Source organism: Mixophyes fleayi, chromosome 2 (assembly GCF_038048845.1).
Source record: "Mixophyes fleayi isolate aMixFle1 chromosome 2, aMixFle1.hap1, whole genome shotgun sequence".
Taxonomy (NCBI): domain Eukaryota; kingdom Metazoa; phylum Chordata; class Amphibia; order Anura; family Limnodynastidae; genus Mixophyes; species Mixophyes fleayi.
Window position 1 is genome coordinate 186561150 of NC_134403.1, and position 14347 is coordinate 186575496.

General features: G+C 37.9%; 1 protein-coding gene and 1 long non-coding RNA gene across 6 annotated transcripts in view; both read right to left on the bottom strand.

Annotated features, from left to right (window-relative positions):
• The window catches only part of LOC142138425 (uncharacterized), a 261296-nt gene that overhangs the window by 203505 nt on the left and 43444 nt on the right, over nt 1-14347 (bottom strand). Inside the window, exons 1-2 of one of the 5 annotated variants that reach the window (XM_075195095.1) lie at nt 4962-5492; nt 3774-3884 (exon numbers count right to left, since the gene is read on the bottom strand). The exons of the other annotated variants lie outside the window; for them this stretch is intronic. Of the exons in view, the coding sequence (XP_075051196.1) occupies nt 3774-3884; nt 4962-5051 (201 nt within the window). The 5' untranslated portion in view covers nt 5052-5492. Of the gene's footprint in view, nt 1-3773; nt 3885-4961; nt 5493-14347 lie in introns of those variants that run through there. 5 annotated transcript variants of the gene reach the window in all.
• On the bottom strand, nt 5512-9881 carry LOC142138428 (uncharacterized). The gene is made up of 3 exons (XR_012688036.1): nt 9601-9881; nt 5698-5823; nt 5512-5615 (listed from the first exon to the last, which is right to left on the bottom strand). It is a non-coding gene; the product is annotated as an uncharacterized LOC142138428 (long non-coding RNA).

Here is a 14347-nt window from a genome sequence, read left to right on the forward strand (position 1 = left end):
ATTATAGGTTCACACCTCCAGAACTGTTTCAAGGGGCAGATGGTCCGGATAGGAGTCTGGGGCAGAGAGTTGTAAGGAGTAGTACTACTTGCTCTGCCCCTTGTCCCTTCCTCTCCACTTTTTCCTACTTGCCTCACTTATCCATCCTTGTCCTGTTTGTTTCCTGGGATGAAGACTGTATGGGAGACAGTGATGAAGATGATGCCAGCACAAGTGGGAGAATGACAATCACCTATCTCCCACAGCCCCAACAGCTCAGGAATGTGAACAGGCCAGGCATAGAGGTGGAACTTTGGCAAATAGAGGAGGTGGGAGAATAAGATATGGGTAGACGTGGGAGTGCTCCCCCCTCTAACACTCCACAAAATAATGTTAACTGAAGTAAAATAAATAAATAATGGGTGGTCATGGAGGGCAGATAACAGGGGGTGGTAAGGAGGTAGGGGCACTAGATAGATACAAGACATGAGTAAATAATGATGGAAAGATAGATAAATGGAGGTTGGGGGTGAACATAAGACAAGGGAGTAGCAGATTTTAATGACATGGGTTTAGTGTTGCCATTCGTAATATAAGGGGCAGGGGTGACAAGAGGATAGTGACACTATGGAAAAGACAAGCTTTGTAGGACAGAATAGCTGGGAGCCATATATGATTTATGTGTGTGTATTCAATGTTATGTCTGTGGTGTTTGTATGTTTGGTCAGGGCAGGGTCACCATCGGGGAGTCTGATGGGCGGGAGGCACTGACAAGGGGCCAAGACTGCCAAGGGAGCCCACTTTGACTTGCCTGCCCAGCCCTTTGAATTAAGCTTAAAAAAAAATAATCCCAGGTTTGCGACAGATCCCAGTCTCCGATACGCTGTAAACATACCGCTCAGTGACCTCATTGGCATGCGGTGCGCTACCAGTCTATCAGTGCATGGTTGCTGCTGCATCACATCAAAGAGGGAGAGAGCTGTAGAGGAAGAGCGCAGGCAAAGACACATCAAGGTAAGTGAATTGAGGGGTATCTGCTCTTTTACATGAGGAGCAAAAAAAGGACATAGCCAGGTAGTATCTGGATCCACTCATAGTTCTGAAGTCTCTTGTTTGTGTAGAACGGCCTGACATCACTTACACTGGTATTGTACTACACTGCCTCCTTACTGCCAGAACACACTGTTTTCTTGGCGCATTAAATACACAAACCATGGTATTATCAACAGCTGGCTCCTAACTGCTCATTTTCTATCTATATACAGCCCAAATTTAATGGAGATCATTATTATGGAATGTGGTTATATTTACTGAAGAACTAAATACTTTTGCAAATTAATAGAATGTATATATACACCATTCAGCCATAACATTAAAATAACTTGTAAGTGAAGTGAATAACGTTGATTATCTTGTTACAACAACAACTATCTTTACCATTTCTGTTCATTGCTTATGTTTTTTCTGTGGAATAAAAATACAAATAAAAAAACTACTATCAATGCTGCGGTAAAAGTCTAAAAACGTTATTTATTCAAATATTTTAACTGGTAGTTTTATGAAATAATATTATATTAGGACTGATTGGTAATATCTTTTATATTATATTTATATCTTTTATATTATCTTTTATATTGGTCAGTCATCATCTATTACTATGACATCATTAATGATTGTATAGCCTTTGGATTGTGTTGATTTAGGAAGTTCTTTCGTTTTCCTGGTGCCAGCGGTGTAGTTGGGCATCTCCAGTATTTTCATGTCAGGAATCGTTTGTTTGGTCTTATGAGAATTAGACGCAAACGTTGAAGAATGTGCATCTTTCTCCTCTGGCAACACAATTGGTTTGTTTGCTGTAGAATGGTTTTCTCTTATTTCCATGAACTGCGGATATATAAACAGTAGAAAACCATCATTGATATTGAATTAAGTTGATCATCTCAAAGTTGTAAATCATTTTTAAGGCATAAACAGGCAATCTGTGGTTCTCCATCTGTTGCAGAATTACATGTATCATAATGCTGACACTTTTTACAATTCTACAACAATTGGAAAACCGCGGGTTACCCAAGCCTGCTTTAAGGAATAAACTGTTAAAAGAATATAAGTGTCTTTTTCTCACCTCCAATGGTAACAATTTGTCTACTCGCTTTGGTTCATTATTAAGGGTATGGAAATCTTCATATGTATCTACAAACAGATCTCTGTCTGAGAATGCTGGTTTGATGTTTTCTTCAACCTAGGAACAGATTAATCATGACTGTGTAAATGTCAAGACTTGATTGGTTTGGGTAGATATGAATGTATCTAGGACATAGTCGTCATCATCATCATCATCTATTTATTTATATAGCGCCACTAATTCCACAGCGCTGTACAGAGAGCTCACTCACTTCAGTCCCTGCCCAATTGAACTTACAATATAAATCCCCTAACATACACACAGAGACAGAGAGAGACTATGGGCAATTTAATAGCAGCCAGTTAACCTACCTGCATGTTTTTTGGAGTGTGGGAGGAAACGGCAGCACCTGGAGGAAACCCACGCAAACACGGGGAGAATATACAAACTCCACATAGATAAGGCCATGGCCGGGAATCAAACTCATGACCCCAGTTCTGTGAGACAGAAGTGCTAACCACTAAGCCACCGTGCTGCCCAATAGTCAAGAAGGTGTCAGGCGCTGTACCCACACTGTCCATACATGCCGGGGATGTCTCCTGTGCCGAGCCGCGTAAGTCAACGGGACGTATTTCCGGCTTTCGCTGTGTGCGCATGCGCAGTAGGTCCTTCTATCTCCTGTATGTCGGCGGTCAGGTGCATCTGACCGCCGAAATCACGTCCTTCCAATCAGGGGCCACATATTGGTATATAAGGTATTGCTTTTCACCATTCTGGTGCCAGAGTATTGGTTTCACCAGCTCCAGCGTTCCTGACTCTAGTTTCCTTGTTCCTGTTGTTAGCTACTTTGGTCCTGACTCCTGGCTTGTTCCTGACTACCCTCTTGTCCTACGATTTGATACTATCTGCTGTCTGGATCTTGACCTTTGGCTAGTCTCTGACCTACTCTTTGGATTTTCCCTGTGTACTACGCTATCATTTGGTATCTGAACCAGATTGCACGACCATTCCTGTTTTCTATCCGCTGTTCTGATAACTAGCTTGGAGAACTGTGACCTGCGCACCTCACGCAGCAAAGACCAAACCTCCTTGCGGGGGTCCCTGGTGAAAACCGGGGGTGCTTTAGATGGGGGCACTGACAAGGGGCCAAGACTGCCAAGGGAGCCCACTGTGACCTGCCTGCCCACCCCATTGAAATAAACTTAAAAAAAAATAAAATAAAAAAATCCCAGCTTTGCAATAGATCCCAGTCTCTGATAGGCTGGAAACATACCAGCCTATCAGAGACTTGGTAGTATAGATTAATAGTATAAATGAGCTTCTAGGTTATTTCACTTTTAGTAGATGGCTGAAGAGTCCCTTTGCCCACTCAAAATGACATTATATTTACATATAGGCAGAGGTGGGGAACAGATGTCAGCCTGTACTTTCAGTGAAAAGACTTTTGGTGAAACTGGGTATATTTTATGAAGAACAGAACATTTTTATAGCCACAAATAACAAGATTAATAAAAATGAAAATATACAAATGTGATACAAGTCATTGAGAATTACATGTATCTGAATGCTGGCACTTATAGTTTTACAACAATCCGATAACCATGACTTACCCAAGCCCACTATAAGGAATAAATTGTTATAAGTTAAAATCATTTATGTGTCATTTCCTCACCTCCATCGGTAACACATCCTCTTCTTGTTGCAGTTCATCAATGAGGGTCTGGAAATCCATATCTATGTCTGGGGACAGATCTAATAATGCCGGATGGATGATTTCTTCAACCTAGGAACAGATTCATAATCACTGTGTAAATGTCAGGATTTAACTGGTGCGAGTACACATAAATGTATCTTGGACGTAGTAATTAAGGATTATTTGCGAAGGTGCAGCCCTGCAGAGATAATACCGTTATGATGTCATACACCTATGACTGCGCCTGTTTATACAGGTTCTCCTAGTGATTGGTGCTACTAGATGGTGGTGACTGCAGGGGTGTAATACTGTGCTCCTTCTGATACCAGGAGCTGGGGGATTGGGGTGTTCCATTTTCAACATGGACTGCGTACAAAACAGCACTTCAATCTCCTCACATGTGAAACCAGATATATATCACAGAATACTATCTTTAAATGGATAGTAATAAAGAACCAATGTCCTCTTACTATTATCTCATCTTACTAAGATAGAAAGAAGTTTTCAAGGAGATAAACATTGTAAAAGTTGTTATTAAATATGGGAGTGATCCAGAAATTCAATGTTACGTCTGTGCTTTTTGTATGTTTGGTCAGGACAGGGTCACCATCAGGGGATCTGATGGACGGGGGCACTGACAAGGGGCCAAGACTGCCAAGGGAGCCCACTGTGACCTGCCTGCCCACCCCTTTGAATTAAATTTAAAAAAAAATAAAAAAAAATCCCAGCTTTGCGACAGATCCCAGTCTCTGATAGGCTGGAAACATACCAGCCTAACAGACTGGATAGTATAGATTAATAGTATAAATTAGCTTCTGGGGGTTTTTCACTTTTAGTAGATGGCTGAAGAGTCCCTTTGCCCATTCAAAATGACATTATATTTACATAGAGGCAGAGGTGGGGAACAGATGTCAGCCTGTACTTTCAACGAAAAGACTTTTGGTGAAACTGGGTACATTTTATGAAGAACAGAGCATTTTTATAGCCACAAATAACAAGATTAATAAAAATTAAAATATACAAATGTGATACAAGTCATAGAGAATTACATGTATCAGAATGCTGGCACTTATAGTTCCACAACAATCAGATAACCATGACTTACCCAAGCCCACATTAGGGAATAAATTGTTATAAGTTAAAAACATTTAAGTGTCAGTTACTCACCTCCATTGGTGTTTCAGGTGAGTCCTCCGATGGACGTCCTTCTACTTTCTTTGGGAGCTTTACACCACGTGGCCAAATTAGTGTCTCCATGTAGCCTGGGGCGATCTTCCGGTGTTGTCTATAGAGATGTCTCTTCAGCAATTTCTTCTGTCTTTCATAGCTAAGATGATGTCTTTTATGTTGTATTTTCCAGTTACCTGTTGGGAGAAGAAGAGAGTCTAGAAACAGATTAGTGAAGGCCGGTCAATAAAATTCTATACAGTCACAGTTCACAGGATGTAAAAGCTACGTCTATATAAACTCATTGTAGGGCCCAGGTAAAACACTTGATGAGAGAATTCTTCTTTCTACATACCTGCTCGCACACGTCTATTAGTGTGCACAGTGCTCTTTTTGTTGATACTAGCCTGTACTGGACTCTCAGAGTTTGCATTGATCTTCATTTTCATCACTAATTGTGCTTTATTTTTAGTTTGCTCGTCATAGATGTCCACTTGTACTGCAGTTTCAGTCCTTGCAGTTTTCTCTTCATGTATGCCAGCTTCTGATGACCCTTCTGTCTCCATGTCCTCGTCATATGGATTTCTTGCTTCTGCCTGCCGCTGGATAGATGCCTCTATCTGTATTGCTTCCTCTTTCTCCAATTGTATGAACCTAAACCACACAAAATCAGTTCAGAAATGGGGAAATAAAGTGGATAGCCTATTGTTATGCTAGTTTAGGGAGAAAAACTTACCTCTTAGCCATCTTGTAGATCTTACGATCAGCTTCACTCGTTTTTAACCATTCTCCTACAGTATAGCGCACACAATCCTTTAGCTTCATATCAGGCCGAAGATGCGTTAGAGAACGAAGTACTGGACTGTGAATAATAAAATTAGATTACAGTTTAGTTTAATATTATTTATACAAACATTGTAGTAGTACTAGAACAAAAACATCACCTGTAACGTGAATTGACATTTGATTAGAAAACAATTTATTTACTGTCCCATCACTGTTTTCACTTGGGGCTTTAAAATTAAATGTTTTTTGATTCACTGTCATTGGTTCTTCACTAGGCTGTAGATATTATATTTAAAATATCTAACTGACACATAGTGTTGTACATGTGATTCTGGTTATCATATTCTAGCTGATGTGACTATCCATGTACAATAATTGAGATTTGGAATGACAGTACTGTGCGCATTTTACTTTTCCAATATTTAAATTCTATTGAAAAATGTAGATTTTTTTAACTATAATACTGTAATACTGATAATGGTAATGGGACCATCCCCACCCCAGTAGTCATCATTGCTAATCCAGGCTTCAAAGGACCATTCACTTTACAATAAAGAAGGGGGCACCCTCTCAATATCCTGGATTAGCCCCTGTGCTAGACAGCTTGGGCTAATTTCCTCTATAAATGGGGGACCACAAACACTTATGCAAATAAAAATCTCTAAAAAAAACTTCTGCTTTTTATTTCTTTTAAAACTTTTTTGGTGTAATGGACAAGGGTCTTAGTCTCTCATGTCCATTCTGTTGGATCACTGAGATGTCATAGTTGGCATTTTGGGTCATAAACTAGGGCGATCAGGAGAAGTGCCATCATTGTTCAGCAGGGAGCTGGTACCCTCTGGGAGGGTAGGGATGCTGTGTTTTATAACTTCCCCATAAAGGTACAAGCCATTTGCTGAACAGATGAAATATAATATCTGGAGTTTCATACACCTCTGATTGAAGCCACATCAAGGAAACCTTTATATATCCGTTTCCTGTAAGCTGGCGCCCCATATGGTTTTTGGACCTATTGAATTTGAATGGATTGTTATGCCTACAGTTGTATTCTTGAACACAGCATCTCAGTATAGAGGTTCACGCACAAATTAAACATTTTAAAGTGCATCCATCATCTACAGACTTTGAAGGCCATTATGATAATGTGCAGAGTGCTGTCACTGGCTCTTATAAACTCAATTGATATTCAGGAAATATTTGTCTCATTCCACATCTGTTTATGCATTTGAGCATGTTTTGTTTTACCCCAATCATACCAAACAGCAGAATGAATTAACTGTCTTTCTGATATATCTATAAATTTGGCAAAATGTTACTTTGTAAATACAATGTAACATTACTTTACCATGAATAGGGAAAAAAGCAAAACTCACAGATTTTATCATTGTTAATTTGGTCTTTTGCAGAAACTTCTGTTGAAACGTGAAATTTAATTTGTGTAAAATTTAGCTGTAAGTTCATCCATATCTAGTTGATAAGCCTCATGAATAATGGTTCTGCCACAAAATAGCAGCTTCCTCTGTGTGTAGCTAATAGATGCACTTTAATGATAATGACTAACTCGTTTACACTGTGCCTAGTTTTGCAGGGAGGTGAAGATTGTACAAAAGTGTGAACATTACATCAAAGTCCAAATTTCTATCCCTTTATGACCATAATTTTCATTGCAATGAACTTATTAAGCTTTAATAAAATGTATTAATAAAGTAATATAATGCCAATACAAATCAATATAAATAATATAACATAAATTCTAGGTCTTAATCCAATTGTCAAATAGAAGATACAGTATGGTACATGCATATCAAAAATCTAAATCTAAATAATAGATCAATAATATGAAATCTGCAATAATTTATAGATGTATATTAATACATGTACATATAGTGATATATGCATTCTATGAACGGGAAGGGAAAATGTTTCACCATATTCAAAATATAGATACAACCTATTATTTATAACCTTTACATCTGGGAGATTTGTGACTTGCTGGTATCTCCACTTTAGGCTGAATTAATCTGGTATCAGTTGTCATGTTCCATCAACTAACTAACTGAGCCCAAGTTAAAGCCTCAGCCCTCACCTTCACTCAGTGGAAGAAGCCATATGATAAAGTTTATGGCTGGGAGTCAGTAAATAGGGAGTTTGTATTCTTATTAGTGTTAGCTCAGGTCACACAATGGATGCATCCATTGTATATCATACCTCTCACTATTGTGAAAATAAAAATAGGAACAAAATAAACCATTCCCCAAAAATGCCCCAAACACAATTCCGAGTTACCTAAAGCCCAGAATTTGCACATTACATTTTAAATTAATTAATTAGGGATATAATGTACCAGACAAATGTATACTTTATGAAACAGGTCATATTAGCAAATATGCATTAATAAATTGAGAAATTAATATTCTATTTCTTGATGAACTTAAGTAATTTTAAATGTCTTTGTGGCAGAATAACGTGGAGTGACAGTATTTTTGTTTATAATCAAGGAATACAAGTTGCATAATATAGAAATACATTTTGTAACTTTCACAAATGTGTATGAAAACATTCCCATTGTGTATGAAAACATTCCCATTTAATGTCAAGGTTTAAGTTGTCTGACACCTGTATGTAACCAATACCTCACTACAAGCTTTTACCCTCTTATATCAACCAGTTAGGAGGTTGTTTCGTCCCAGGCTATCACTTGTAGTACCAAGGGTAGTCTTGTTGGAGTCATTTGGCAGAATAGTCACACTAATAGAGGTCACAACACACACTGGTCTATCTCATTGCCCCAAATAATTGTGGGTGGAACATTAGGGCTCGATATTGTGGATTGATGTGAGTTGATTTCCTGTTTAGTGAGGAAACTAACTCATAGTGATCTTGAAAATAACAATAATTGTGAGTTATTATTTACAGAGATATTCCTTATAACATAATAAAACGTTCATACAATATCATCAGTACATTCACCATACAGGCTTTTAGGAACTTCAGTATTTATAATATAAAACAACAGTTTAAATACAAAAATTATAAAATGCCTATTAAGACTCATCTGTGTTTACATTGGTACAATAGGTCTTGTCTATTCTATGTATGAACCCAGTAGGATTGAGCTGTGGACCATATGTCTGATTAGATATATAGACAGTGTCTGTGTCCAGGGGCGCTGATAGGGGGGGTAGCGGGTACAAATAACAGGGGCCTGGCCTGCCTTGGGGTCCCAGGCTCGCAGTCCGGTATTTTTTCTTCTCCCACTGTGTGGGAAGGGGAGCCCAGAAAGTTGCAGTATCGGGGTCCCAAATTCCTCTTGGCGGCCCTGTCTGTGTCTGGTCACTTCCACAAAACTCAACAGCTATGAGCCAGTGTGAATATCAGGTGGAAAGCCAATTTGTAAGGAAATAGTATAGGGATTCTTTGTGAATACCAGCAATGCCACAATGGGGGAGCACAAGTGCAGAGTGAGATTTATAACCAAAGAAGGTTAAACATCATTTACTGGTCTTATAAGAACTTATAATAAGAATGATTGTGCTGAAAGGGGTATCAACAAAAAACATCTAAATACTCTATTTATGGTTGAAACAGTAGAGCAAAAGGTAGTGGACACTATAAAAATAATAAAAAATAATATTATTAATAATTAATTATAATTTGCATAACACTTTAACAAGCACCCTATAGCGTAAGTAACTCAGAATTGTATATATAGTACCAGCAATATATGCTCTATCTATCAATACAATTTCCGCTTATGTTATTTCTTTAAATCAATCCTGCATCTTACCTTTACTTTTCTATAATAACCAGGTTGTTAAAACTGACAAATCTTAAAATGCTTATTAGGACTTACCTGTATTATCGCTGGTACAAAGGAAGTAGTATATATAGCTACAGGTGTTGTATATTCTGTGACTAAAGCCACTAGGATTCAGCTTTGGATGGTATATCTGATGATAGACAAGGAGCTGGTGTCTCTGTGTCCGATCACTTCCACGATGCTCATCAGATATGAGGCAGTTTGAATATCTCAGGTGGGATGATGCGTTATGTTCTAGAACACAATTCAAAAATAAACAGCCTCAGCTACTGGCATGTGCCGAGACCGGTACATCAGTTACTGGTTTATTTCCATAGGGTGTTCACTTGTCTATACTAGTGATTAATTTAAATTTGGTAAAACATGTATAGATTTACTAGCTATAGTAAACCTTTTCTCTGGGTTCTCATGATTTCAGTTTCTTTAGTTTTCCACGACACAGTTTAGATTATAATATTATATGCAACAATATTAGACTATAGGAGGTGTTATGGAGTTAAGGAAGAATTATGGGTGATGAATAAATCAAGAATAATTAACTTTTAACTCTTTCTATTACTAGTCTGGTTGGTCTTTATCTGGTGTCATGGAAGCTAAACCAAGTTTCCTCCACCTCTGTTTCTGTGTAAATTGTAAACTTCAGTACCCAGTAAACATGAGACGCATTGTAAGAGATATTGGAGGGGGTATCTGCGCTAAACAATAACAGTAGGAGTGTAAAATATTAAAAGTCACATTCCTTATTTAATAAAACAATATACCAAATTTAATGATATATAAATATAATACAATCATAAAAATAAAAAATAACAAATGACAATAGAAACATAAACAAAACAATTATCGATAAATAATGCCAAGTGTATCTAATTATGACAGAAAACATGTGTATCTATATGTTTATTAAAAATATACACATAGAGATAGAAATGAACCAATCAGCTGTATATCACTTGCAATACATGACAATAATGTCAGTTTGTATGAATAACTGTAGCCGGATTCTTAGTCACCAATGGTTGTAAATATTAATCAATAATCGCAGAGAGATTTGACGTAATACTATTGATCCCAGAAATCTGATGAGAATTGTAGCTGATAAAGACGAGGTATTACCAATTACGATAGATGAAGCAGGAATGAAAGGAGAATATTGCCGGCTGTAAATATTGTATATGATGTGGTTCAAGTTCTAAATGGTATAATCCTTGACGCGTTTCAGTGCTACTGAGCACTTTCTTACAGCCGACAATATTCTTTCATTCCTGCTTCATCTATCGTGGACTATGTAACACTGCAAATTAGTACCTGCAACATCGGGAGTTTATATCTACATCCATGGTATCGGTAATTATACCTCTCCCCTCCTCCATCCCATTCCCTCAGCGGTTTGGATATTCAGATGACAGGCTAATAAAGGGTCATACACACGGCCGTTATTATCGGTAATACCTCGTTTTTATCAGCTACAATTCTCATCAGGTGACTCAGTGCTTCATTAAGATTTGTCTTTCCATATCGATATCCAGGATTTGGAGACCTACGAATGCTACTATAACATCTATGGGCTCATTATTTCTTTACAACTTCACTGAGTGTCAATACACTCATTGCACAGAGTACTTTTTCAATTTCATTCATCAGTGACTGTTTTTTTATTGGTAGTAGCCGGCTACAGTTATTCTTACAAACTGACATTATTGTCATGTATTGCAAGTGATATACAGCCGATTGGTTCATTTATATCACTATGTGTATATTTTTAATGAACATAAAGATGCATAAGTTTTCTGTCATTATTAGATACACTTGGCATTATTTACCGATAATTTTTTTGTTTATGTTTCTATTTTTCATTTTTATGAATGTATTATATTTATATATTATTAAATTTGGTATATTAATTTCTTAAATAGGGAATGTGACTTTTAATATTTTACACTCTTACTGTTATTGTTTAATGGTCTTAAACCACCTTGAAAAAGACTATCCAGAGTTTAAACGCGTTGGTGTATAGCAGGCTCACCTGTGGAGTTTTACTCTAGGAACAACGCATCAGGACAGCAGCAATCCGGGTGTGTTAGCCTCTTGTTTGGATGTCTATTATCATTTTCGATCTGGGGGTAAATGTATGAACCTCCGGATTCTTCATCTCCGGCGAGTTCAGCGTCTTCAGCGCTTAATTTTAAAGCGGCGCCACTTTAAATTTAAGCGCTGAAGACGCTGAACTCGCCGGAGATGAAGAATCCGGAGGTTCATACATTTACCCCCTTGAACGAGTTTACTCTTACAGTGTGTGGATTTAAAGTTGCTTTTATTAGTATGATGTTATATATTAAATGTGAGTTTATATCCTTTTACTCACAAGTTGTTCCATTCATTCATACGGAATTACACTATGTCTGTCCTCTCTTCCTGTTTTGAATATGATCATCGCCCTGGATGTATATGAGAGTTTTCTATTCAACTGCTTCACAATGGAAGATGTTTTGAAAATATTTCTCATAGACCCCATATACAGAGGCGATAGGAGGGAGGGTTACATCGCAATGTGTATATATAAGAAATGGAGGAACTGACTGATCCAATACTGCTTTCTGTAGGAATTTGACTTTGGAAAGGACTTCCGTTATATATGGATTAGATAAGTCCGATTTTCAGATTCTATGTATTGGTTTACATTTATATGGCTTTGAAAGGGAAGCGCTAAATTGTTCCTCTACTTTTTAATATTATACAAAGGCGTGGTGAAGGGAGCTCTTAAATATAATGTGGAGAGGTGTAACTGTAATTAATGTGCAAGAGCCTTTCACTGCGGCATTTTACAAGATATATGATAAATTGCACATTGAATATCTAGCTAATCTTCTTGTAGGCGCTGCAATATCCTCCACAGTGACGGTTGCAAGCACATTATGTACCATTAAGTGTTAAATCCCGCAAAAATATACATCACATTGGTGTCTTTTTCAATATAGTTTTTTGATCAAGTCATTTGGTGATATATTTACTAGAGGCTTCTGTGATCACACATAGCTGCACTGTAAACCAGGAAGTCACCTTCCACCAGCGTGAACCTAAGTAATATTTAAATGTGGCACAGTTATCAGCCCAGTATAGTGGAATAAAGCCAATAGTATATTAATATTAGAGATGCTCACTGACCCCCGTGTTTTGGTTTTGGATCTGGATTACCTTCGTGTTTTGGTTTTGCCAAAACTGCCCTTGCGTGTTTTGGTTTTGTTTTGCAATTTTTTTCAAAATTCCATTTTTTGGGCTAAAATAACATAATTTAGGCATTATTTTGTACCTACATCATTATTAACCTCATTAACACTAATCACTCCACCTGTTTCTTGGATAAGTGAGGTAATTCTACAGCTAATGAATGTCAACGAGCGCTGACCCCCCGGGATGTGTGCTTTTATCACACACCAATCCAGGGTGCCAGACAATGCACTAAAAAGAGCTATTGAAATCCAAAGTAAAAAGCCAGTTGGGTGTATATTACACCCTACACTTTTAGTGAAAGTTAAAAAAAAGCAGCCTGCAAAGACTGTACGATAAATCAAAATGACCAAAGCACATTTTCTATTTTGGTGTATATTAAACCCTACCCTTATAGTGTAAGTTACAAAAAAAGCAGCCTGCAAAGACTGTACGATAAATCAAAATGCCCAAAACACCTTTTCTATTTGGGTGTATATTACACCCTACACTTATTAGTGCAAATTCTGAAAAATACAGTTTAATCCCTGCTAGGCCCTCCCTAAACAAGCTATCAATGGCCTAAAGGCATCTTAGACCAACAGTAAAAATTACAAGTTAGCGCTCTCTTTTTGTGGGGTATTGCAGCTCCTATATTAGAATTGTAAAATAACAGGGACAGGGAGCGCAAATGACAGACATACACACAAATGTTTACACTCTTTTCCGCAGTGATAGTTTCAAGATTGCCTCACTTTCCCTGTGTCTTACCCTATTCCTTGGTAATCTCGTGGGTCCGGAGGTAAGCCCTTACTAGATGTAAACTCCTATACCTGGGAGGTTTTGTAGTGCCCTGGATGTTTGTAACCTGTGTTTTTGAAGAACCTATGAAGTAACTGAACAAGCAGGGGACGTGTGTGGACAGTATCCCGGGAGGATTCACCTGGTTCCTTCACCTCCGGACCCACGAGATTACCAAGGAATAGGGTAAGACACAGGGAAAGTGAGGCAATCTTGAAACTATCACTGCGGAAAAGAGTGTAAACATTTGTGTGTATGTCTGTCATTTGCGCTCCCTGTCCCTGTTATTTTAGACCAACAGTGATGTGAAGTGAATTCTACACTGTCAAGATGATGTCGTCATCATCTTCAGCATCATCCTCACCCTCAGTGAGTACATAATCATCACAGACTATTAATTCATATCCGCTGGAATCCGCCATTAGAGAAGTTTCAGTACTTGGATGTATTTGCCGGTAAAGGCCTTCCTCATGGAAGATGTTGTTCATTTTGATGAACATCATCTTTTCCACATTTTTAGGAAGTAACCTCCTACATCGATCACTGACAAGGTTCCCGGATGTGCTGAATACTCTTTCTGAGTACACACTGGAGGGTGGGCAGCTTAGGTATCACAAAGCAAGTTTGTACATGGGTTTCCAAATGGCTTGTTTTTCCGCCCAGCATGGAAAGGGACTGTCTGACATTTTCATATCAATTAACTCTTAAAAATAATCCTCCACCATCATTTGCATGTTAATAGTAAGATTGAATGGAGTTATGGCAGAGGTCA